The 27,294-nt window shown below is 43.9% G+C and overlaps 1 protein-coding gene across 9 annotated transcripts in view; it reads right to left on the minus strand.

Moving 5' to 3' along the window:
• Positions 1-27,294, minus strand: part of LOC117357784 (WD repeat-containing protein 64-like) — a 163,087-nt gene that overhangs the window by 43,996 nt on the left and 91,797 nt on the right. For all 9 annotated transcript variants that reach the window (XR_004538861.1, XR_004538864.1, XR_004538863.1 and 6 more), the window contains exons 15-19: positions 23,943-24,025; positions 23,764-23,818; positions 12,173-12,218; positions 11,578-11,640; positions 5,986-6,148 (exon numbers count right to left, since the gene is read on the minus strand). Coding sequence is in view for 6 of the 9 variants with exons in the window: in XM_033938907.1 (XP_033794798.1) it covers positions 5,986-6,148; positions 11,578-11,640; positions 12,173-12,218; positions 23,764-23,818; positions 23,943-24,025 (410 nt within the window). In the remaining 3 variants the exon portion in view is untranslated. The remainder of the gene's footprint in view (positions 1-5,985; positions 6,149-11,577; positions 11,641-12,172; positions 12,219-23,763; positions 23,819-23,942; positions 24,026-27,294) is intronic.

Consider the following 27,294-nt stretch of genomic DNA (forward strand, 5'->3'; position numbering starts at 1 on the left):
CCCTGATTTGCTCAGACTCCTCAGGCCCCGTCCCTTGGGAGGGGCTTGAGGCGCTTTATGTAAAGGGTTCCGATAATTATCATATAACCCTTACCCTAACACTAGATAGGAAGTGAATGTTTTAAGTGTAGTGGGGGAGTCCCCTCCACTCCCCCTCAAAAAAGAGAGTTATTTCGTATCTCTCAAAAAGACAAAAGTATCCAATTGTCGGAGCACATTTGACAGGTCACCTACAGTGACAGGTGGCTGGTATAGCAGGGTAAACCTCAGAGGCATAAAAAAAAAATCTCATACGCAAATTTACTCCCTCCTTTACAAAGCCGTTCTAGCGTTTTTGGTGCCGGCCCTGATGGAAACAGCTCGGTAACGCAGCTTTGTAAAAGGGGGGGTTAAATTAGTGCTTTGTGCAATGTAAGTAAGTCCACTGAAATTCCAAAAAAGAGAGAGAATTTAATCATGAAGTAATAATGAGAGAGACCAGACCGTTCAGGTCTTTATCTGCCATTATTTACCACGTTATTATACTACTATGATGTCATTTTGCTGTGTTTTAGCTTAAACTTTTTTAACGCTCACAGATCACTAAGTCGTGAAACTAAAATGTCAGTAAATCACCATAGCTTAAAGTAATTAAATGGGGTTTTTTAATAGCAATAAGTATCATGATTATATAAGTACAGTAAAACCTTGGATTGCAAGTGTTTTGCAAGATGAGCAAAACATTTTATTAAATTTTAGCTTGATATACAAGCAAAGTCTTGCAATACAAGTACATACAGTATATACACATCACAACTGAGCCGATGGTTCTTCTTTCTCCGACGCTGCTTACGGAATAGTTGGAAGGAGACCTGAGTCCGTAGTGGGGTAGTAAGGTTATTCCAAAGCCCTGTAATTCTGAAGAAGAGAGATTTTCCCAGTTTTCCTGCATAGAGGATACCTTTTAGTGAGGGGAAGGAAAGTTTAAGTTTTTGGGTGGGCCTCGTATTGTAGGGACTCGGGGAGTTCCAAGATAGAGGGATTAGAGGAGGGAGGATGCCATGTAGGATTTTAAAAGCTAGGCAGGAACATTTAAAATGAACCCTAGCGATTATTGGGAGCCAGTGGAGTTTGGACAAAAGTGGGGAGACATGGTCAAATTTACGTTTTGTGAAGATCAACTTGGCTACAGTGATCTGAATTAGCTGAAGTCTATGAAGACTCTTTTTGGCTAGACTAAGGTAGATGGAATTGCAGTAATCTAGTTTGGAAAGGATGATGGATTGAACAAGTACATACAGTATACATGCGTCACATCATCAAAACCGAGCCGATGGTTCTCTCTCTGACGCTATGGGAGTGTAGTGACTGTTCTAAACGAGCGAGGTCTTGCAATACGAGTACATACAGTATACACGCGTCACATCATCACAACTGAGCCAATGGTTCTTCTCTCTCTGACGCTGCGGGAGTGTAGTGACTGTTCTAAACGAGCGAGGTCTTGCAATACGAGTACATACAGTATACACGCGTCACATCATCACAACTGAGCCGATGGTTCTTCTCTCTCTGACGCTGCGGGAGTGTAGTGACTGTTCTAAACGAGCGAGGTCTTGCAATACGAGTACATATAGTATACACGCGTCACATCATCACAACTGAGCCGATGGTTCTTCTCTCTCTGACGCTGCGGGAGTGTAGTGACTGTTCTAAACGAGCGAGGTCTTGCAATACGAGTACATACAGTATACACGCGTCACATCATCACAACTGAGCCGATGGTTCTTCTCTCTCTGACGCTGCGGGAGTGTAGTGACTGTTCTAAACGAGTGAGGTCTTGCAATACGAGTACATACAGTATACGCGCGTCACATCATCACAACTGAGCCGATGGTTCTTCTCTCTCTGACGCTGCGGGAGTGTAGTGACTGTTCTAAATGAGCGAGGTTTTGCAATATAAGTACGTTATAGTAATTTGTATTAAGGTTTTTGGGTTGTGGAACAAATCGTCTGAGTTTCCATTATTTCTTATGGGGAAATTTGCTTTGATATTTGAGTGTTTTGGATTACAAGCATGTTTTTGGAATGAATTATGCTCATAAACCAATGTTTTACTGTACTTTACTGTACTGTAATTTCTCAATGAAATTCAATGCGACTGCTGAGAAAACGGCAAAAAGACTCTAGGGGGTTACTTTTTTTTTTTTTTTGCTTCACCTCGTAGGGGCATCATCAAAACAAACGTCCAAGTCGAATTTGGTCGTTTGGTGTTAGACGCCCAAAGTCGGCAGTGGCAAAATGCCCATTCTCAAAAAATACATCTAGAATATATCTGGGCCTTTCAAAGACTTCAGATGATACAAAATACCGCGGCTAAGCTTATCTTTGGTAAATGTCCATTTGACCATGGAGCTCCTTTGCTTATGGAATTACGTTGACTTCCTGTGCATCTCAGAATTCAGTTTAAATGCATTGCTTTCAAGATCCTATTTGGCATTTTCACTACTTTGGTTTCTTTAGCTTGGAATGTCCTTAGGTCTCATCTTGCAAGAAGTTCTCAAAAATTAAAACTCTTATTCCCTTCCCTTACTAGGAGATTCAGTTATTCTTTTGTTTTCAAATTGACTGAGCGATGGAATAACTTACCGCTCGTACTAAGAAGTTTGGGTTCCTTCTTTCACTTCCGGAAAGCTCTGAAGACTTTCCTGTTAGCTAAACATTTTGAAAACTAGCTTCTTTTGTTAATTTAGATTTTCTGTTTTCTACTCTCTTAAAGTATTATGTTACCACTTAAGGTAAACCGAGTCGAGCTCCATTTGGTTGATGACCTGGTCTACAAAACTAAGTTTTAGTTTATAGTTTAGCTTAGATTTTTTTTTTTTTTAAATCATCTATCTGGACGTCCAGGCTATTGTTCGTACAGACGCCTAGTACGTCCATCTTTATACCGCAAGTCTCAAACGTCCAGAACAAGACCATTTAGACATGGGAGGGGCCAATCTTGTAATGGGCTGGTCACCAAGGCATGGCACAGGTGTGAACTTCACAAAAAGGGTGCCAGATAACCATCGCACCAGAACTCCCTTATAGGTTATGGTGAGCCCCCCAAAACCCACTATACCCACCTGTCTACAATAGCCCTTATGGCGGCAGGTGGCACCTATATGGCAGTAGAGTAGGGTTATTGGAGGGTTGGGGGTGCACATATTCCACCATAAATGTAGTGGTTAGAGTGGCTTATGGGCCTGGGTCCTCCTCTCTATGGTTCACTAGCCCACCCCTTCCAGGCTATAAGATACCTATGTGCAGCTCTACTATACCAGGTGCTGATGTTCTGGAAACAGGTATGTACTTTTTTTATTCTGATCTTTGTGGGGGTGTAAGGGGGACAGTGAACACTGGAGGTGTGTGTGGGGGTCTTTACTTTGTCTCTGTAGTGATTTTCTGGTCACTTTGGATACCTTTTTGGCACTTATACCTGTTTTTACATCGTCTAACTCACAACGTTTAAGTTCCATTCAGGATGTGTAGTAAAACCTTCGATTATCCCTGCAGGATGACTAAGTTCAGATCGACCCCCATCCCACCCTAACCACTCCTCCAGATACGCCCCTTTTAGTTCTGGGCACACAGCAGCATTCAAAGGCATAAAAAGTCCCACAACACATCCAGAAAGTCGGTTTGATTATCGACACTTGGATGACCTGTCTTTTAGGTCGTCCAAGTGACGATTTGGGCGGGGTTTTAGACGTGTTTAAGTTTTGATTATGAGCCCCCTACTGTATACCACCCTGGGTGAATATTGTCATAAAGGGGGGATTAATAAATCACAATAAATATATACACATATACATATATTTTATATCTACATGTACACACACACATATATTACATATATTGAAATGTAAGCCCAGCTTGTAATGCATATCTATTTGTGTCTAGGATCTGAAAGCCTTTTTCACTCTGTGAAAAGCCTCAAAAACTGAATGAGTTCAACCCTCCCCCCCTTAACTGTGGGGACAAGGCCATTCACCCCTCCACAGGGGGGGTGGATGGCCTTGTCCCCGTGCCTGCAGTGAGCACTTTTCCCCCCCCCACCACCACCATTTCGGCAGGTTACCCGCTGCTACCTGCAGCTAGCCACGGGTTACAGCCACCGTGTTATTCTCTAGTCTGATCTTTGTCTCATTTTACTTGTCTGGTTCTTTACCTTAACCGATTAAATGCGTACCTTTTGTACATACCACTAGGGGACATGCAATGAAGCTACTAAGCAGTAGATTTAAAACAAACCAGAGAAAATATTTCTTCACACAAAGTTTAATTAAACTCTGGAATTCGTTGCCAGAAAATGTGGTGAAATCAGTTAGCTTAGCGGGGTTTAAAAAAGGTTTGGATAACTTCCTAAATGAAAAGTCCATAAGCTGTTATTAAGATGGACTTTGGGAAATCCACTGCTTATTCCTAGGATAAGCAGCATAAAATCTGTTTTACTACTTGGGATCTGGGTTGGCCACTGTTGGAAACAGGATACTGGGCTTGATGGACCTTCAGTATGGTTGCTCTTGTGTTCTTATTGTCACTGGCTGAATATTTTACCCCATAAGTTATCTCACTAGCAGTTCAATATCTTCACTACCCAGATCATTTTATTCCATTATTTTTTAGGTTTTATACACTGCTTGTAACCTAACGTGGTTTACATTCAGGTATTCAAGTATTCTCCCTACCTGTCCCGGAGGACTCCTAAACTGACTAGTGGGTTCATAGACCACGGCGCGAAAGACAAAAGTGCGCGCCGCTCTAAATTACAGTTTTTAGTGGCTCCGACGGGGGGTTTTGTTGGGGAACCCCCCCCCAGTTTACTTAATAGACATCGTGCCGGCGTTATGGGGGGTTTGGGGGATTGTAACCCTCCACATTTTACTGTAAACTGAACTTTTTCCCTAAAAACAGGGAAAAAGTGAAGTTTTCAGTAAAATGTGGGGGGTTACAACCCCCCACACCCCCCCCACAACGCGGCGCGATGTCTATTAAGTAAAGTGGGGGGGTTCCCCCCCACGCCCCCCGTCGGAGCGCTAAAAACAGTAATTTAGAGCGGAGCGGCAGCGCGCACTGCGCTCAATTGTCTGGGCGCGCCTTTGTCCCGGCGCGATTTTGACCTGACACCGACTAATGTACCTGGGACAATGAAGGAACTTCACATAAAGAGTGACTTGCCCAGAGTGACAAGGAGTGGCACTGGGCTTGAACCTGCAACCTGAGGGTTCTGAGGCCTAACCACTAGGCCACTCCACCCCAAACTGGCTCCATTTTACATGGATAGTATTGGGCTGTTCAGTCAGAATTTTGGCCTAATATGTGGCTGGCTTTTATTCGTTTAGGTTTTGCTCATACCTTTCAGTCGTAGCTCAGATGTTAAAGACACAAAACCTCTCCAACAGCCCATGCCAACCTCTGATCTGGCTTCCACCCTTAGCAGCTTGTGTGATCTAGCTAAAAAATGCTTTACTCCTCCCCATCTCCTTCCTAAAGCCTGGCTGTGGTTGAGAGCAGGGCTGCCATCTTCTCAGGGATTGCATAAATGCAGTGACGTAGTAAGTAGGGGGATGAGGGGGGGGTGGTTCGCGCCAGCTGCAATCTTGCTTCAGGCTCCGGCCCCCCTCCTCCTATCCGCCTCCCCCTTCTCACTCCTCCCCCTGCCGTGGATGTGCCCCTTCCTTTCCCCCGCAACTTTTTTCAACTTCGGCTCGAGCAGCCGCCAACTCGCCGCCTCGCATCGGCTTTGGCGTTCTCTCCAACATCACTTCCAGAACCCGCAACCAGGAAGTGATGTCAGAGAGAGCGCCGAAGCCGACGCGGGCGAGTTGGCGGTTCCTCAAGCCGACATTTAAAAGGTACGGGGAAGGGGCGCGGGGAAGAGGGCCACAGCTCACCCTGGCTACTCCGCTGCATAAATGTGAGCATTGTGGTATGAAAAGAGCGCAATAATAAGCTTTTTCTCACCTGTTCCATCTTTCGGCTGCGCACCGGTTAAGGGGTTAAGGTGAGAGAGGATATGGCCAGACACCAGATTCCACAGGATGACATCACCGTCGCAACTCGATGTGGCTAACAGATTAGGAGGACAGGAAGCCACGCACAAAATATCATCTTGGTGCCCATTTCTCTGAAATGGCAAAAACCACGAATGCAATGTGAGAACTTCAGTTTAGGTCAGATGGGAAAGATCACGCCGAACTATGATGTGAAGTCAGCGCGCTTTCATCATTTCGGGTTTAACCTGCCTCCGCCAAACACTGCGCAAATCCATTGAGGTAGGCAGTGGCGTACCTAACATATGTGGCACCCGGGGCCCATCATTTTTTGACACCCCCCCATCTGTATGAAAAACATGATTTTTAGTAACAATCCACATGTCACACATGAGTACCTAGGAAAAGGCAGCATCTTACATATTGCAATGAGCAGTACAACATCAATAAACCCATGGTAAAACTAAACAAGCCAGACTAGTACAGACAGATCAATCCTGCAGTCAATCCTAACTGAAAACCATGTCTTTCGAACACACAGAAAACAGAAAACAGTATGTAATCACAAACTAACCCCTCCTCCTTTTACAAAACTGGGTTCATAGACAGAGGAGCGCAAGACGTCAGCGCGCTGACAATCCAGCGCCGACAATTCGGTGCAAGACAGAAGCGCGCGGGGGAAAAAGTAATTTTTAAAGAGCTCCGACGGGGGGTTTGGGGTGGCAACCCCCCCACTTTATTGGTTAGTATTCGCGCTGCTGTTGGATGGGGGTTCGGGGGGTTGGAAATCTCCATTATAGCGAAAACGGAACTTTTTCTGATTTTTTTCAGGAAAAGTTCCGTTTTCTCTATAATGTGGGGGGTTTCACCCCCCACACCCCCACCGCAATGGCAGCGCAAACACTAACCAATAAAGTGGGGGGGTTGCCACCCCAAACCCCCAGTCGGAGCTCTTCAAAAAATATTTTTTCCCCCGCGCGCTTCTGTCTTCAGCCGAATTGTCGGCGCGCTGCGTCTGGTGCACGATTATCCCGTCACCCAAAACTATAGTGTGGTTTTTAACCACGGTGGTAACAGCCCAGATGCCAATGTTAAAAAACGCTTTACAGTTTTGTAAATGGGGAGATAGAATAAAAATACGTAGTCAAAGGTTAAACTGAAGCACCAAGAAGCTGGACTCTGCATACAATGCAACATCACAGAAACAACAATGCATCTCACCTAAAGAAAAAAATAAATAGAATTTTTTTTCTACCTTATCTTCTCTGGTTTATGCTTTCCTCATCTTCTTGTCACTCTCTTCCTTTCATCCACTGTCTACCCTCTCTCTGCCCCTTCTATATGGCATCTTCTCTCCTTCTATTCACCTTCCAGAAACTTTATGCCTCCCCCTTCCATCTCTCTCACACCCCCATGGTCTGGCATTTCACTCTCTCCTCTCTCTTCCCCCCACTTCCATCAGCATCTGCCCCCTTTCTCACCCTTCACCACACTTCCATACCACCCTGACCCCCTTTCTCACCCTCCACACCCTTCCATACCACCCTGACACCCTTTCTCACCCTTCACCATGCTTCCATACCACCCTGACCCCTTTTTCACCCTTCACCATACTTCCATACCACCCTGGCCCCTTTCTCACCCTTCCATACCACTCTGACCCCCTTTCTCACCCTTCACCACACTTCCATACCACCCTGACCCCCTTTCTCACCGTTCCATACCACCTTGACCCCCTTTCTCTCCCTTCACCATCCTTCCATACCACCCTGACCCCCTTTCTCGCCCTTCACCACCCTTACACATCATCCTGACCCTTTCTCACCCTTCACCACGCTTCCATACCACCCTGACCCCCTTTATCTCCTTCCACCACCCTACTATGCTTCTTTCTCTCTCCATCGAAATCAGCAAAGTCCCGCGATGACAACTACTGCTGCCTCTGCTCCGGAAGAGGTAAGTGACATCGGAAGGGGGCTGGGCCGGCAGACGCAGGTAGTTGCGGCAAGGTCCCGCGATGACTGCGGCTGCCTGTCCACTCCCCCTCTGACATCACTTATCTCTTCCTAAGCAATGGCAGCAGTAGTTGTCATCGTGGGACCTTTGTGCACTTCAGTGCGGCTGCCGTATTTATGCTCTGGAATAAATACGGCAGCCACGCTGAGGTGCCGTTTTCAGCAGTGAGCTTCTGGACCCGGCCGGCTGTGCACCCCCTTGGAGCGTGCACCCGGGGCAGACCTTCCCCCAGCCCCCCTCCCCTTGGTACGCCACTGGAGGTAGTGTTACCAGACGTCTAGATTTCCCCGGATGGCTTTTCAAAACCCGGCACTTTGTCCGGATTTTGAAAAGCTTGGAACAAATCATTGTCGGGAAGGGCATGCGCACGTGTGTGGATGCCACGCGATGACATCATGAGCCTGTGCGCATGACATAATCGTGTCGCATCCGCGCACGCCCTCCTGCCCGATGAGAGAAGTCAGTGGAGACGGGGATGGGGTGTTGAGGGGAGGGGATGGGTGGAACTGGGCGAGTCTGGCGGCGGGTCTAGGGGGTCCAGATTTTCCAAACAGAAAGGGACCGCTCTAGGATCTTCCAACTGCATCCAAGCTTTCAGGAGATACGTACTGATCCAACCTAGGGTTGCCTGATGTCCAGATTTACCCAGACATGTCCTCTTTTTAGAAGAATGTCCAGGTGTCCGGATGGATTTTGCAAACCCAGCACTTTGTCCGGGTTTTGCATAGACCCCGGTTCTTCCAGAGCTCGGGGCTACGTCTGGAGCACCTCCCAGCATGCATGGATGTGATGCAAAGACGTCGCATGCAGGCAAGTGATATCATTGCGTCACATCTGTGTACGCTCGGAGTCCTTCCAGATGCGGCCCCAAGCTCTGGGAACAAGAGGAGATGAGGTCTGTGTGGGGGAGGGACTGGAATGGAACAGGGTGGGGCTGGGAGTGGAGCCACATGTCCTCTTTTTATAAAAATATGGAAACCCTAAACCAGGTAAGGTTTTCCCTCACCGCCTGCATAGACCTGTAGCCCTGCTTTGCTTAAGGAGATCAGCAGAGATCACCAGAAGTTGAATATTCAGTGATGCAGACAGAGGAAGTGAGAAGGTAATCCAGTTTTAATACGTGGCACTGTATGACACGCCAATTTAACCATAGACGTGTAAATGTATGCCACAATCTACCTAAGTCAAAGAGGCAAAGATAATGGAGGATTCGTGCATTAAAAAAAGGTACAAACACTGGCTAAGCAGACTCCACCTATGGAGTTACCCCCAGTCCCCAGCAGCAGGAAGTGCAGGGAGTTGTGTTATAGAAAACATCTGGAAATGAGTCCGAATACACTCCTGCAGGTGATTCCGGGCTCTCTAAGTATGAAATTTTTATTTTTTATTTTTTTTTCTCTGTTTAAGTTTTTTTATTGATTTTTTTTCATTTAACAACAAGTGTCATAAATTTTCATACAATTATCTTAATAATACACTTGATATTTCTATAATGTATTTTATACATAACATTTCTTATCTTATATTTCTTATGATTTTATATATCATATAACTGTAATTATTTTTCTTATAAAGTTATACAACATATATATTGTAATGATTTTATCAATTATTTTTTAAATTATTAACCTTTTTCCCCTCCCTTTATTACATTGTTTTCATGTAAGAATACCATCTATTAATAATATTTTATTTATAATTTATAATAAAGAGTATAAATCCCCCTCCCATATCCCCTCCCTCCCTTTCTTCTTTAACTATTTTCTTATTATGGGAAAATGAAATTCAATTATTACAATATTTTGTTAATGGTCCCCAAATCTTTTTGAATTTATCCATATATCCTTTTTGTGTTGCAAATGTATGTTCCATTTTATATATATGGCAAACTGAGTTCCACCAAAAATTATAGTTCAATCTGTCACAATTTTTCCAATTGTGTGTAATTTGTTGTACTGCTATTCCAGTCATTATAAATAAAAGTTTGTTGTTATTTGATGAAATTTGACTTTGAGATCTCATTGCAGTACCAAATAGAATTGTATCGTATGTCAAGGCTACAGGATTTTCTAACATCCTATTGATTTGGGGCCAAATTGATTTCCAAAATGTTAATATGAATGGACAATAGAATAAAAGATGATCTAATAATCTAATGATCTAAGGATGAAATTAATGCAAAGAGAAATTTGAGGAAAACTTTGAAGGCCTAATATCTAGAGTGGCCAAGGCAAAGGAGAGGACTGGACCCCTGGAGAACTGTTGGGAAGGAAACCAGACACAGATGTGGGAGCTAAAGTAACAGGTGAACATTTTAAAACAGAGAACCAGGATAGGTGCTTGAACGTACCGATTTCCGGCATCGGAGGGAGAAGAGATTATGAGGGACATTTTCGACATGACGACCAAATCTGAGTTTGGGCATTTTGCAAAACTTGCACAAAAATCCAGTAGTGAACATGACCATTTTTGAAACAGAAAAATGTCTCTCTTTTTGTTTTGAAAATGGCTATTTCTCAGAGGTGCTTGCCCTCAGGGAGCCATTTAAAAAAAAACACAACACCCCACGTCCAAAAGAAAACCGCACAAAACAAGCCATCGGGAAGTAGGAGGGACCAGCATTTGTAGGGGACTGGTCACACAGACATCCCAGCACAGCAGTGGGGCCACCTTAGGAGGCATGGCATTGAACTTCACATCAAAAGGCCTAGGTACACATCACACATTACCTCCTTGTAGTGAGCTCTCCAAAACCTACTGGTACACCACACCAATAGCCCTTATGCCTGCAGGTGTCACAGTGGATTAGGGTTTTGGAGAGCTCACATAAGTGTAATAGTTAAAGTGGGATATGGGCCTGAGTCCCCATCTCGCTGGTTGACTACACCGCCCAATAGGGTTTCAGAAAGAGAAGGGAATGCTGGCTAAAAGAGGGAGATAGAAAGGAAGGATGCTTGTAGCAATTTTTCGGGTCTCGCTGCATCTTTGTCAGGCAGAAACCGACGTTTCAGCCATCATGCTGTGGCTTTCTTCAGGGTATGCTCTGAAGACTTTGGAAATAGTGGGTTCACTGACCTGATTGGGAACAGGGCAGTCCATCAATTTGAATTTTGGCGGGAAAGTCAGTTGGTCAGAAATTTGAATTTTGTGGTGAAAGTCCATAGAATGGAAAAAGTCTCTGATAGGTTTAACAATGTTCTCTCCTTGGAGCTGGGTTAGATGTTCTCTCGGGGTTTCTGCAGCTGGCATTGTGCTTGTTGCAGGTTTCCGGGTCTCGCTGTGTCTTTGTCAGGTAGAAACCGACGTTTAAGCCACCGTACTGTAGCTTTCTTCAGGGTATGCCCTGAAGACTTTGGAAATAGTGGGTTCACTGACCTGATTGGAAAAGGAAGAATGTGGGGCAGAAAGGGAAAGGAGGAGGCTCACGGAGCAGAGGAGGAGATAATGGGAGATAAGAGGCAGAGTACCAGAGCACAATGGAGCATTGAACAGGACCTCTGCAGGCTGACTGGTGAATACAATGACTGTGAACTTGCTTTACTCTCACCTCACTGTTGATCTGCTCTGACTGAAGACAGTGAACTTCCGCCGCAGGTTCATCTTCCTGATCCTACAATTAAAGATGAGATATGGGTATCTTTTATTTCACCTATTGCAAGCAGAGCTGTAGCTAGTTGATGCGGTGGAATAGAGTGGTGATATGCACTGGTTGGGTTATTAGAAATGGTTTGCACACAAAACATACTTTTTAAAAGTGTCTTTCATTTTGGAGAAAACCAGCCTGTACAGAAAGACACAACCAAGTTTTTCCAGTTGAGAGAATTAGTCAATTCATTTATTCATTTTTCTATACTGTTCTCCCAGGAATGCTCAGAACGGATTACATGAGATTATTCAGATACTCAAGCATTTTTCCCTGTCTGTCCCAGTGGGCTCACAATCTTATCTAATGTACCTGGGGCAAAGGGGGGATTAAGTGACTTGCCCAGGGTCACAAGGAGCAGCATGGATTTGAACCCACAACCTCAGGGTGCTGAGGCTATAGCTTTAACCACTGCGCCACACTCTCCCCAAGCTCTTGGAATATTTCTATGGGGGGGAAAAAAATAAATATGTAATTTTAAAGCTGCAGATGTACTCACAGGGAAAATGTTGATCTTATTATTCCAGCCAACTGAAATGATGAAGCTGTCGAGAGAGAAAGACAACATCAGCTGAGTACTGAGAAATTATTAAGTGAGTACTAGCTGAAGGGAGTAGAGGAGTAACCCAAAGGTTAGCACAGGGGATTAGGACCTGGAAGGCCCAGGTTCAAGACCCATGGCAGCCCCTCCATGCAGGAGAAGGCACTGGCAAATCTCTCCTGTCCCATACCAAGAAACCACAAGGGGGAGCCCTTGCTGCATAGTTGTCAGGAGTCACTCTAGGCCACCTCTGGATCTGGACCAGCAGAGCTGTAGTTTGTTCAGCCAAAAGGATCATATTTTCTCAACAACTCCCCTGAATTTACATACTGGACGAACAATCAGCACATTCACAAAGATCCCAAGCTGCTGATCTGGGATATTTGCCCATTTGCATCTGCTCCTATTTTACAGTCATTATTCTTTGTTATTAGGGTTACCAGATGTCTGGATTTACCCGGATATGCCCTCCTTTTTAGAGGACTGTCCGGACGGCTAGTGGAGAAGTTTATGATGGATCAGTAGGAGAAGATAACTCCGCCTACCTTGGCATCAACACCACTCTTATCCACAAATTACAACTCATCCAGAACACTGCCGTTAGACTAATCTACAAACTAAAGAAATTTGATTCAATCTCAACCTTCATCAGGCTGCTAAATTGGCTCCCAATATCATCCCGAATAATTTTCAAATCGTCATGTATCCTACACCAGATTCTAAACGGAATTTCAGCAGCCCATCTCTCATCCAATTATTCTCTAATGTTTGGCCAACATCAAAAAGAATCCTTAACAGAATCCAACTAAACCTGCCATCCACAAAATACCTTCACTACAAGTGAATTTTCCACTCTATGCTAACTTATCTACGTGTAAAAACCTGGAACGACCTACCAGACACTATCAGGAAAGAGACAAAGGGCTAGATTCACTAACCCTCCGATCTGTGTGCGATCTGTTTCCATTTGCATTTAGGCCGACGAATTCGCTAAAGGCCTGCATGCAAATGGAGACAATCGTTGCACTCCCTCAGCCAACTACACAGATCGCTAAAGCCCTGACAGTAGAGACAGGAGAAATAGCCTCCTGTCACTGCTGTCAGGGCTTCTGCCGGCTTTTTTAATTGAAACCAAGGTGCATACAGAGTGACTTTATTGATGTGGATATTTGCTTTTTAGTCACTCAATCTCTCTGATTAGGAGAAGTTTCTAGCCTCCATCTTTATTATTTTTTGGCTTTTTTAATTGGGCAGATATTTTGCGTGTTTTACACATGAAAAATATCTGCCCGATTATAAAAAAAAATTAAACCCCCCTCCCAACAAGTGCTCCGAACCCCACAAAAAAAATTGCCCCGCAGCCTGCTCTCTGCTGCCCCGAAGCTGTGCCCCGAATCTACCTGCCCCGACTCTCCCGCTCTCGCCCTGAATCTCTCCTGCCACCTTGCTCTCACCCCGAATCTCTCCTGCCCTTCCCACACTGGGAGCCCATACATCGCATGATGCGCTGGGACGGGGCCTAAGGCCTCAGAGTCGTCGCGGGAGGCATTGGAGCAGAAGGGGTTGAGCATCCCTCCTGCTCCGTTACAGGTACGGGGAAGGGGGGGGTGAAAAGGGAGCCTGGAATGGGTAGGGGGTGTCCAGGGGGTAGCAGGAGGGAGTTGGCATCCCTCCTGCAGTGTTTTTTTTGGTGGGTGGATGGGCCCAGCCAGCCGGACTTGATTTTGCAACAGGGAGGGAGGTGGGCTGTGCCCGGCAAGGCCAGAAGGGGTTTAACATGGCAGGAGGGAGTTGGCATCCCTCCTGCCTTTTGTGAGCATCGGCGCAGGGGGGGCATCGCGGGGGGGGGGGGGCATCGACGGGGCATCGCAACTTTTTTTTTTTTCCTTTTTTTTTCAGGCAGGGAGCCCGTGGTTTTAACACGATTTAACCCGCGAGTTAAAACCACAGACTCGCAGTGCGGGGAAGGGCACCCTGTCAAAAAACCTGCAGACCTGTCGGTAACTTAGTTACCAACAGGTCTGCAGCAGTCGGGTTTGCCAATTGTTAGTGAATCAATCGCTTGGCTATTTTGCATGGGGTTTTGCTAATTTGCATGGGAGGGGAGGGTCGGGATCGTATCACTACTGCCTTTAGTGAATGGGGTTGGAGGGAAATTTGGTCGCAAAGGGCTCGCAAACTGATTGGTACACAATCGGTTTGCTTAGTGAATCTAGCCCCAACTACACCACATTCAGAAAAATCCTGAAGATCCACCTCTTTGACAATTAACTGTCTTAGTTTATATATAAAACCCCCTACTTCTAGGTCCCTCTTCTTACTTCTCCTACTAAACCTGCCATCCTCAAAATATAATAATAATAACAGTTTATATACCGCAGGACCGTGAAGTTCTTTTTTTTTTTAAATTTTTATTTATAGAATTTTCATTCTTTCAATACATGAATCACATATTATAAAATGTATAATAAAATATATATGTATGTACAAATTCATATCATAAATATTCATCCCTTTCCCCTATTAATTGTTTTTCCATTTTTCTTTCATATTAATATCTATATTTCCCACCCTAACCCTATATTACTATTATCAATGTGTTAAGATATCTGATCTCTAGAATAATTAGTCAATGGATCCTATATTTTCTTAAAATTTTTAATATTTCCTTGTTGTAAAGCCAAAATTTTCTCCATTTTGTAAATGTGACATACCGAGTTCCACCAGAATGTATAATTTAGTTTGGTAAAATCTTTCCAATTTTGTGTGATTTGCTGCATGGCAACTCCTGTCAATATTAAAAGTAATTTATTATTATTTGCTGATATTGGACTCTGTGTTCTCATTGCAGTACCGAATAATATGGTATCATATGAGAGTCCTACGTGATTTTCTAGTAATATATTTATTTGGGGCCAAATTAAATTCCAAAAAGCTTTTATACAGGGACAAAAAAAAATTAAATGATCCAATGTCCCTACTTCTATTTTACAATGCCAACATCTATTAGATCTAGTATTATCTATCTTTTGCAAGCGCGTCGGGGTCCATAACACTCTATGTAATAAAAATAACCATGTTTGACTCATAGATGCTGACTTTGTTAATCTTAATCTCCAGGACCAGAATTTTGGCCATTGAGATGCAGAAATTGTCTGTCCAATCTCAATGCTCCAAATATCCCTAAGTCCAGTTTTCTTTTTTTTATTTAGAAATCCATTTATTAATTTATACCATTTTGCGGCTTGGTGACCCAAGAAATCCGTCTGGAAACATAAAACTTGCAAACTATATTGAGTATTGAGAACTTTCCATTCAGGGAACCCTACCTGAATGGCTTGCTTCAATTGCATCCATTTAAAAAATTGTGTTTTATTTAGTCTAAATTTATTTTGCAATTGTGAAAAACTAAGCAAGGAACCTTCTGATATGACGTCATTTAATGTTCTTATTCCTGCAATTATCCACCGTGAAGTTCTGTGCGATTTACAATGGTTAAAAGATGTTACAAATTAAGTAGAATTAACAAGGTTAGAAGCTAGTTATTAACAGCGCTAGAGATCAGTTATTGTGGAGTAGGATTGTACGGGTCAGTTGCCTGAATACTTCAGGAACAGATATGTTTTTAGGTGTTTCCTAAATTCCTCATAAATAGTAGGCGTGAGCAATTGTTCTAGATCTTTGTCCTATAATGCTGCTTGATGTGAGAGAAGATGTTGATGGTGTTTTTTAAATTTAACCGGTGGGGAAACAAAATTCAAGTGTGAGCTTCTCTTATGTCTGTTGGTTGAGAAAGAGAAGAGGTCAGTTATATATTTAGGGGCTAAACCGAATAGTGCCTTAAAGCAAAAGCGTCCGAACTTAAACTTCACGCGTAACAGGAGGATATTAACATCCATGAAGGGAGTACAGCTCAAACAAATGGTGCTAGAGCCCACTAGGGCCCAGGCCATCCTGGACCTGATACTTACGAACGGGGAAAGCGTCACGGAAGTCTTGGTGGAAGAAACGCTGGCAACCAGTGACCATAACATGGTATGGTTCAACCTTAGAAAGGGCTTCCCTAGATCACAAACAAAAACAAAGGTACTCAATTTCCGGGGCACTGACTTCGCAAGCATGGGTGATTTCGTCCATCAGACGCTACAGGCTCTGGAAACAACGGATGATGTGGAAGCTATGTGGTCAACACTGAAAAAGACACTACACGAAGCAACTATCCGCTACATAAAATCGGTAAACAAACAACAAAGAAAGAGGAAACCCCGTTGGTTCACTGATGAGGTCTCACACCTAGTCAAGGACAAGAAAAGAGCATTTCTTTCATACAAACGCACCGGGGAGAAAAAAGCTAACATTGAATACAAGACAAGGTCTGCAGCGGTCAAAACAGCAGTCAGGGAGGCCAAACTTCGAGTGGAAGAAACTCTAGCAAAGAACATTAAGAAAGGGGACAAATCCTTCTTCAGGTATATTAGTGACAGGCAGAAGAACAGAAACGGGATAGTACGCCTCAGAACAGCAGACGGGAATTATGTGGAAACAGATTCCGAAAAAGCCAAACTACTGAACGATTACTTCTGCTCAGTCTTTACCTGCGAGGCACCTGGACACGGGCCACAGCTGGAAGCAAAGCCAAGCAAGGAAGACCCATTTCAGAATTTTGGGTTCTCACCAGCTGATGTTTACAGCGAACTGTCAAGACTCAAGGTGAGCAAAGCCATGGGACCAGACGAATTGCACCCACGAGTGCTCAGGGAGCTGTGCGATGTCCTGGCGGAACCGTTAACCATGCTCTTCAATCTCTCCCTAAGTATGGGAAGAGTCCCCCTGGACTGGAAGACAGCTAACGTCATTCCTCTGCACAAAAAGGGTTGCAGAGCGGAGGCTGCGAATTACAGACCAGTGAGTCTCACATCAATAGTGTGTAAACTCATGGAAACATTACTTAAATGCAAATTAGATACAATTTTGGATGAGGGGAATCTAAGGGATCCTAGTCAACATGGATTCACTAAGGGTAGGTCATGCCAATCCAATCTTATCAGCTTCTTTGATTGGGTAACAGGAAAGCTAGACTCGGGAGAGTCTCTAGACATAGTGTACTTGGATTTCAGCAAGGCTTTCGACAGCGTCCCACACCGTAGACTATTAAACAAGATGAAATCGATGGGGTTAGGTGAGACACTAATTGCATGGGTCAATGATTGGCTAAGTGGAAGACGTCAGAGGGTGGTGGTCAACGGCACCCTCTCTGAGACATCGGAGGTGACCAGCGGAGTGCCACAGGGCTCGGTCCTGGGTCCACTCCTTTTTAACATATTCATAAGGGACTTGACCCAAGGGCTTCAGGGTAAAGTAACTCTATTCGCTGATGACGCCAAACTATGTAATATAGTAAGTGAAAGCAATCTGCAGGATAGTATGACGCAGGATCTGCTTACGTTGGAAAACTGGTCCTCGACATGGCAGCTGGGCTTCAACGCTAAGAAATGTAAGGTTATGCATCTCGGTAGCAGAAATCCATGCAAACCTTACACCTTAAATGGAGAAACACTAGCTAGGACTTCAGAAGAAAGGGACTTGGGAGTAATCATCAGTGCAGACATGAAGGCCGCCAAACAAGTAGAGAAGGCCTCATCCAAAGCAAGGCAACTTATGGGATGTATCAACAGAAGCTTCGTTAGCCGCAAATCTGAAGTCATAATGCCACTGTACAGAACCATGGTGAAACCTCATCTGGAGTACTGTGTACAATTCTGGAGGCCACATTACCGTAAAGACGTGCTTAGAGTTGAGTCGGTTCAGCGAATGGCCACTAGGATGATCTCGGGGCTCAAGGGTCTCTCGTACGAAGAAAGACTAAACAAATTGCAGCTCTACACTCTAGAGGAGCGCAGGGAGAGGGGGGACATGATTGAGACATTTAAATACATCATGGGACGTGTCGAAGTGGAAGAAGACATCTTCTTTCTCAAGGGACCCTCGGTCACAAGGGGGCATCCGTTCAAACTCAGAGGAGGGAAATTCAATAGTGACATAAGGAAGTATTTCTTCACAGAAAGGGTTGTAGATCACTGGAACAAGCTTCCAGAGCAGGTGATCAAGGCCACCAGCGTTATTGACTTTAAGAATAAATGGGATGCCCTAGTAGGATCCTTACGAGAGTCGAGTTAAGGAACTAGGTCATTAGTACTCAGACTTAATGGGGTGGGTCAGTAGAGTGGGCAGACTTGATGGGCTATAGCCCTTTTCTGCCGTCATGTTTCTATGTTTCTATGTTTCTAACTCCATCGGTAGCCAATGTAGAAGTCGGTAGGATGGTGTTACATGATCGAACTTCTTCAACCCCAAAATTAGCTTGACTGCCACATTTTGCACCAATTGTAATCGTCGCATATTCTTCTGGGAAATTGCCAGGTAGGCGATATTGCACTTCTCCATGCACCTCCCCTTTTCAAGTTTCAAGTTTATAAAAATTTTTGATTAATCGCTTTGTCTTTTTTTTCAAAGCGATGAACATACATATATATAAATAGCAGTAGTTTAATATTACAATATAAAAATTAAAATTAAAACATTAATTATATATGACCTTAAAAATTAATTTAAAAGAGAAAAAAAGAAGAAGAAAAAAAAAAATAAACCTAAATACATATTTCACAAAACATGAGTAAAAGGAAAAGGGGAAAAGAACTACAAAATATAATAAAAAGAAGGGTGGGGAAAAACATAAGGTAGGAATTTTTTATTTTTTAATTATTGAATTATTGTGTTCCAGATTATAAATTATTAATCAAAAGCATCCTTAAAAAGGAACGTTTTTAAATTAATCTTTTCTTTCCCGTTCCTCTTTGATCTGTCGCCTTGAGCCTGTATAGGTATGTGCGACTCACAAATGGAAGATTAGATTAGATGAAAAGATAAGATCAAGGGAAGGGCTATTCTGGTGCATAGGGATGGTGGAGCACAGCTGAAGACTGAATGAGGATATTTTTATTTATTAGGATTTCATATACCGCCTATCAAGGTTATCTAAGCGGTTTTTACAATCAGGTACTCTAGCATTTTCCCTATCTGTCTCGGTGGGCTCACAATCTATCTAACGTACCTGGGGCTATGGAGGATTAAGTGACTTGCCCAGGGTCACAAGGAGCAGCATGGGATTTGAACCCACAACCCCAGGGTGCTGAGGCTGTAGCTTCAACCACCGCGCCACACACTCCAGCATAGGAGTCAGATAAGTCATCACCATGAATGAGGGAAGAAAATGAAGGTTCAAGAAAGGAGGAAAGCCAGGAGTCAGTCAGTGAGAAAGGAAGGGAAGGACTTATTTATTTCTTTTTTAAAAAATGTATTACCCGCCATATCCAACAATTCTGCGGGGGTTACAACATCCCAAAAGAACAGAGATCCAATCATATAAAAATCTAAATACAATCATTGCATGTATCAGCAAATTTGATCATAAAGAACTGTCTTCAGATGGCTCCTGAACTGCAAAACCCCTGGCAAAGATCGAACCCCAACCTCAGCTAAGGCATGCCACAAAGCAACCCCCTATATTGAAAAGAGAGATTGCCGGACGTTTCACAGATTAGAAAGATTTAACCTCCAGTAACAGTCAATCCTCAGAACGTAAAGAACATGGTGGCTGATAACGTTGAAGCAATGAAGTCAAAACAATTGAGCCATTATTGTTCAACACCTTATACTGTATTTTTTCAGAAAATAAGATGCACTTTTTCCACCCCCAAAATGGACCGAATACACTGTGTCCCCCACCCACCCCGGTACCTTTTTAAGTGTTGGTCCAGCGCGGTCTCTGGACAATCACAGAGCGGCGCAGGACCAGGCAGGAAGCACACAGGTCGTGCTCCTGAGTCGCTCTTCTAAAAACACAGGCGGCCGTCCCGGAGACCACGCTGAACCAACACTAAAAAAAGGTACCAGGAGGGCTTCAGGCGCTTCGGGCGGCTGCAGGCAGTTTCAGGCTTCGGGTGGCTGCGGGTGGCTTCTGGTGCTTCGGGCAGCTTCAGGCTGCGGGCGGCTGTGGGTGGCTTAGGGCTTCTGGCTGCTTCTGGTGGCTGTGGGTGGCGGGCTGCGGGCTTCCCAGCACCAGACGCACCTATATGTAGAGGAGGAAAAACCAAGAAGAAGAAAATTCTGAACCAAATTTTTTTCTTGGTTTTTCCTCCTCTACAGTTGGGTGCGTCTTATGGTCAGGTGCGTCTTATGGTCCAAAAAAATACGGTAAATATGGCATAACATCTTAAACTCAATATGGACTTCTACTGTCAACCATGGATGTGATATGCTTTTATTTATATACATTTGTAATCAGCCTTATCAGGGGGTTGGTATGAAATGACCGCTACATGGAGAGGTAGCCGAGCGTATACAGTACTCCCACAAAATTCATGGGGGTTCCATTCCAGGAACCTCCACAAATTAAAAAAAACCCTGCAAATGCGGTTTTTCACCTGTCAAAAGGCATGGGAGGCTGGAGAGGGCAGGTGGAGTGCCGGTGGGTGAAGAAAATCACCTCTTCCTGTAGTAAAGTCGGGCTACAGCAATCAGGAGCTGCTTGGACACACAGTGCCTGATTGGTGTAGCCCAGAAGAGGCGGTCTGAGCAGACTGCAATTTGCGAACCGCAAATTCGCGGGGGAACACTGTAGATGGAGTGAACTTCAAAGGAGGAAGAGCAGTGAGGCTGAGGTGGAAGAAGGGGTTGTGAAGGCAGCATAGGGCGGGGCTTAGGCTGGACTGGGAGCTAGCCTTTATTATAGCTATAAAGTAGCCTTTATCAGGCTGCCACCTAACCCTCCTTAACGTTTTGATCTTTATTGTGTTTCACTTCTCCCTCCGTATTCGTTGGGGATGCGGGTGGACCATAGCCGCGAACATGAAAAATCCGCAAAAAATTTTTTATATGTTATTCATGATTTTTTGTAACAGCCAGCATTTTTTGCACTTGAAACTGCGAATAACTAGAGATTCTGCAGCTGAAGGTACCTGGGAGTGTGCCGGATACTGAGTACGTGAGCAGCTCTCTCTCTCTCTCTCTCTCTCGATCTTGCTGGCTGGGCTGGCTGGGCTTCGTGCAGGCTCTGTTTCTGCTTCGTGTCGCAACGAGAGAGGGCGGAGCGGGGGCCTGTGTGAAGGACGTGTCCGTTTTCTTTTTTTTTTTTTTTTTTACATTTTTCTTTTTATTTTTTTTCATTTATATAAACCCTCCCCTTTCCCTTCCAATCATAAATAATGTTAAGAAAATGGTGTTTATTCATTACAAAACAATGTCAATGGCCCCCATATTTCATTAAACCTTTTATAATTTCCATTTTGTATTGCTATTGAACGTTCCATTCTATATATGTGACATAGTGAATTCCACCAGAAATTAAAATTAAGTCTTGTGTGATCTTTCCAATTTGTAGTAATATGTTCCATGGCAACTCCTGTCATAATCAATAAAAGTTTGTTATTATTTGCCGATATCTGACTCTTTTTCCTCATAGATATGCCAAATATCACAGTATCATAAGTTAATGCTACAGGATTATCTAATAAAGAATTTATTTGATCCCAGATCGAATTCCAAAAGGCTAATATATAGGGACAAAAAAATAAAAGATGATCCAAAGTCCCTACATCAAGCTTACAATGCCAGCATCTACTAGACAATGAACTATTTAATTTATTTAATCTAACAGGGGTCCAAAATGCTCTATGCAAAAGAAAAAACCAAATTTGTCTCATAGATGCTGACATTGTACATCTTATTCTCCAAGACCAAATTTGTGGCCATTGAGATGCCAAAATTTGATGTTTAATCTCAATGCTCCAAATATCCCTAAGACCATTTTTAGGTTTTTTATTAACCAATTCACTAATAACTTTATACCACTGTGCGGCCTGGTGACCCAGAAAATCTGCCTGGAAGCATAAAAATTCCATGCTGTATTGAAAATTTAAAGTTTTCCATTCAGGGAACCCTGCCTGAATGGCCTGCTTCAATTGCAACCATTTATAAAATTGTCCGTTTTCAAAGCGCTCAGCACTTGCGTTTCCTGCGCTGTCTTCTTCAGTTCTGTGCTGTGAGAGGCGAGAGCGGCTAGCGGAGGAGATGATGCGCTGGGTTGGCGGAGGAGAAGATGCACTGTTTCTGGGTAGGAACTTTAATCATGATGTAATTTGTGGGGGCGGAGTCAGCAGCTGAAAAATCGCATAAAGCGAATCCGCAGATACGAAAACCGCGGATACGGAGGGAGAAGTCTGCTTTTCTATTACAATTGTAGTTCTTCCCTCCTTTCCTATATCTCTAGTAAGTGAGTTTAGGTCTTAGTACTGTCCATATGTCTTTTAACGTAAATTGCTTAGAAATATTTATAAGCGTTTTATAAAATTTTTAACAAAACTTGGAAACTTGGGGTGGGGATGGAACATTATGGGCGGGGATAGGTGGAAAGGGGCGGGCCTGTGGGCGGCTCTAGGGGGGCACCAGCTGCTGGGTCAGACCAGTGGTCCATCGTGCCCAGCAGTCCGCTCCCGCGGCGGCCCTTAGGTCAAAGACCAGTGCCCTAACTGAGACTAGCCCTACCAGCGTACGTCCTTGTTCAGCAGGAACTTGTCCAACTTTGTCTTGAATCCCTGGAGGGTGTTTTCCCCTATAACAGCCTCCGGAAGAGCGTTCCAGTTTCCTACCACTCTCTGGGTGAAGAACTTCCTTACGTTTGTACGGAATCTGTCCCTTTTTAACTTTAGAGAGGGCCCTCTCGTTCTCCCTATCTATGTATGTGTGTTTGGTATAGTTGAATCTGCATTTTTCATTGTAATCTGCTTTGATTTAAAGCGGGCAAGAAATTTTTAAAATAAAATAATACATTGACCTGCCTATGTATGCCCAAAAACAAATATTCCATAAACATTTCCCAACTTAATGCACATGTCAATGTAAGCACCTAGGTCAGAGAACTGCCCTTCACATGCCTACGATTTAGCACTGAGTACATCCTGCACATGTAATAAATATTCTATGATAAAGTTCCCACGTGAGTTGCAAGTGAATGCAGAGTCGACTTCATCCGCCTCAATGCCACCATTTTTACCAGGTTTTACTTTATTAAGAGTCAGTAGCGTAGAAAGGAGGGGTTAAGGGGGAGGGGTGGACCGCCCCAGGTGCTGTCTTGGTGGGGGTGCTGGCAACTCTCCCCCTCTCCAACCCCCTGCTCCTTCCCACTCCTTCCCCGCCGTGTATGCGCCTTCACTTTTCCCCCCCTCCACAATGCCTCCAGCTCCTTGAAGGCGTGAACGGCAGCTCCATCCTGGTGCTCGTGCCGGCCTCGACACTCCCCTCCGACGTTACTTCCAGGAAGTGACGTCAGAGGGAGAGATGAAGCCGGCGCGGGCAGCAAGTTGGAGATGGTGCTCGCACTGGGGAAACTAAACAGGTATGGGGGAAGGGAAGAGGGTGCCTCCCACCCTCGCTACGCCAGTGATTAGAGTATGAAAGAAGAGATCGTCCTCAGTTATCAGAAGCATTCTTACCGGTTATTATAAATTTCAGCATAAGTACAGGCACTAACTTCATCTTCTGAACTGCCTGGAGAAAAAACGGTACAGGTGAGTACAAGTCTTCAACCCTTTTGCAGTTGTAACAACCAAATATGAAACAGAAGAGGACAGAAATGCTTCTGTATCTCCCTACACACCTCTCTCTCCAGTACCTGGTTTAAGAGTCTGCATGTAGTGGATGAGAGGAGAATAATTCCATCTCTTCACACTGCCGTCGCTGCCTCCAGTCACTAGCCTACAGAGGGAGACAGAGAGACATCAGCAGAAGGAAAAGAAAGTCTGTCATTATTATTACATCCACAGGCTCTCTCTGTCTAAACAATACAGTCTTTCATTTCGAGGCCACCAGTTCCACAAAACCAATATCCAATCCAACATCTAAGCCCTTCCCTACTCATTATGAAGTTTTGCAAGATTCCCTACAACTACCATGCTTAGTTATAAAGTGCTGATAAAGACACAGCCTCCCCATGCTCATTGAAGTTTGTATTTGAACAATAGTTCCCTGAAGTACCTGAAAAGTGGAGGGTACTACAGGTTTCACACAGTAATATACAGTCAATTTAATATCCAATTTGCAAGTTCTTCCGGAATTAATCCAGCTACCTCTCCTCCCTTGTAACCAAAAAAAACAAAACCCAAAACTGTTGTAACTTCACTGGAAATGTCCAGTTAGCTCTTTTGTAATCCGCCTTGAACTGCAAGGTATAGGCGGAATAGAAGTCCCTAATGTAATGTAATGTAATGTTTTTATAAAAGGGTTCCAAGGATGATCCAGGAAATTACAGACCGGTAAACCTGACTTCGAATCCGGGCAAGATAGTGGAAACTCGTATTATAAAGAATAAAATTATGGAACATAGAGACAAACATAGCTTAATGGGTCACAGTCAGCATGAATTCAGCCAAGGGAAGTCTTGCCTTACCAACTTGCTTCATTTCTTTGAAAGTGTGAATAAACATGGATAAAGTTGAGCCAGTTGACATAGTACAGAGTTTCTCAACTTCATCAAGCCAAGTATCCCCTACGTCTAACAAATATCAACCGAGAACCCCATTCAAGCTCCGCCCCTGACCCCTCCCCCATAATAATAGTACTAATTGTAATGCAATTTCTTCCATTCATTTTTCATATACACACAATATAATCTTATTAATACATAATGGTAACCACAAAATAATTTTTAAAAACCCACAACACACTGTATGCAGAGAAAATTATAATTGTCATTATGACGTTAAAATATGCAATGTCACCTCAGTAACAACTATAGAAAAATAGACAAATATAGTGCAAAATATAGACTGCATGATATAAATTCTCAAAACTGACACATTTTTGATCACTAAATTGAAAATAAAATCATTTTTCCTACCTTTGTTGTCTGGTGATTTCATGAGTCTATGGTTGCACTTCCTTCTGACTGTGCATCCAATATTTATTTATTTCTTCCTCCTACATGCTTCCTCTCCTCCAGACCTCATTCCCTTCCCCAACCAACATCTCTCTCTGTCCCTCCATGAGTCCAACTTTTCTTTCTCTCTCCTCCACCCCTATTGGCAACATGTTTTTCTCTCTCTCACACTGTCCATCTGTCTTTCTCTCATCCCCTCCCTTTCTGCCACAACCAACATTTCTCCTCTCATCCCTCAGATCATGTGCAGCATTTTTCACCACTGCCCACCAGCCCCATGCTCATTTCTCCTTCTATTACTTCTCTCCAGTACCATGCCACATCTCCCCCTCCATCACTATGTCCAACAGTCTTCCCTCTTGCATCCCCTTCAATCTGTCCCCACACTACCACCATATCCAACATTTCTTCCTCTCATTCTTCTCTTCCCCATGCATTTCTACCTCACTCCTCTCTCTCTCTCTGCCCAATTTTCAACTTTCTTCCTTTCCCCATGTGCACCATCTTTTTCCCTCTCACTCACACACCCATGCCCAAGAATTATTTCTATTCCCTCCCTCCCTCCTATGTCCCAAGTTAGTGCCCTCCCTTGTGTCCCAATTTCATGCCCCCTCCCTTCCTTCTGTGTCCCGAGTTCATGCTTCCTACCTATCTTCCAGCCTTTGTCCCAAATTCATGCTCCTCCCATGTCCCAATGTGCTCCTTCCCCTCCTTGATTCTCCCTTTGTCCCAGATCATGTCCCCAATCTCCCTTATTTGCTCGTTCCAGGGCCAAACTCGCTTCCTTCAGGGCTGTCCAGCTGGGCTGCTCCTTCTGCCTTCAGCGGCACTTGTTGCATGGATGCAGGCAGCAGCTCTTACCCGCTACACGTGGCTGGCCCAGAAGCCTTCCCTTTGATGTCAGCTCTGACATTAGATAGAAGGCTACCGGGTCAGCCACGTGCAGCATGTAAGAGCTGCTGCCTGCATCAACTTTTTTTTGAAACTTTTTTAATTTTTTCTAAACTTAAGTATGTACTTATCTTTTTTATTAGTGCAGCGGTAGGACCCGACATGTTTCGCATCCGCTTCGTCAGGGATCCATACAAACCGCTAACATCCACCCCGCTTAGAGCGGATGTTAGCGGTTTGTATGGATCCCTGACGAAGCGGATGTTAGCAGTTTGTATGGATCCCTGACGAAGCGGATGCGAAACATGTCGGGTCCTACCATACTTAAGTTTAGAAAAAATTAAAAAAGTTTCAAAAAAAAGTTTATATTGACAAAACTATTAAGGACCAGTGAGGAGAAATACACCTGTGAAGCTCCCCGTTTCAAACAAATGAAAATAACGGCTGGAGGAGGGTGTTTCTGAGGTCCAAAAGGAGGAAAAAAGTGCATTAATATATGAATGTCTGAAATGAAATATTAGTAATTGGAAGAATCATATTCTTGGAAAAGTTACAGAAGATATTGAATAATAGGCCTGCATTTTCAGGAAAGGAGGTAAAGCAAATCTCAATTAAATAAACTAAACTTATATTTAATAGCTAGGAAAGGCCAGGAAATGGGAAACATAACTTGAAGGTCTTGCTCAACTTTTTTTAAATTGAGAATATCTGTACTGGATGTAGCTGGTATCTGGAAGGCTGATTGAAGATTCCCTCCTTCCCCATCTGCCTTAATTCCCACCGGTTCCCCCACCCCCGCCATCAAAATAAAAGCAATTAGCACCAGAAATTGTTGGCTCAGAACACTGGTTTAGCTGGGGGCTCATATTTCCTATATATGAGGGGATGCTGAAAAGTTCTCAGCCCAGTCAAGAAGGGACTGACGTGGAACCATGAAACTTACAAATTGGCACATCGTGCCTGAAGATTCTTTAACCCTTCCCAAAAATACTCTGATGCCTGGCCACTGAAATACTGCTCCGAATCACTCGAAAATTGTTGCCCTTTCAACCTTTTTTTAACTGCATCAAAAGGTTCATAGACAACCCCGCGAAAGACAAAGGCGCGCGCCGACAACTGAGCGCAAGACGGAGGCGCGCGCCGAAGAAAATTAGAGTTTTTAGGAGCTCCGACGGGGTTTTTTATTGGGGAGCCCCCC

The sequence above is a fragment of the Geotrypetes seraphini genome, chromosome 1, assembly GCF_902459505.1.
Source record: "Geotrypetes seraphini chromosome 1, aGeoSer1.1, whole genome shotgun sequence".
Lineage (NCBI taxonomy): Eukaryota > Metazoa > Chordata > Amphibia > Gymnophiona > Dermophiidae > Geotrypetes > Geotrypetes seraphini.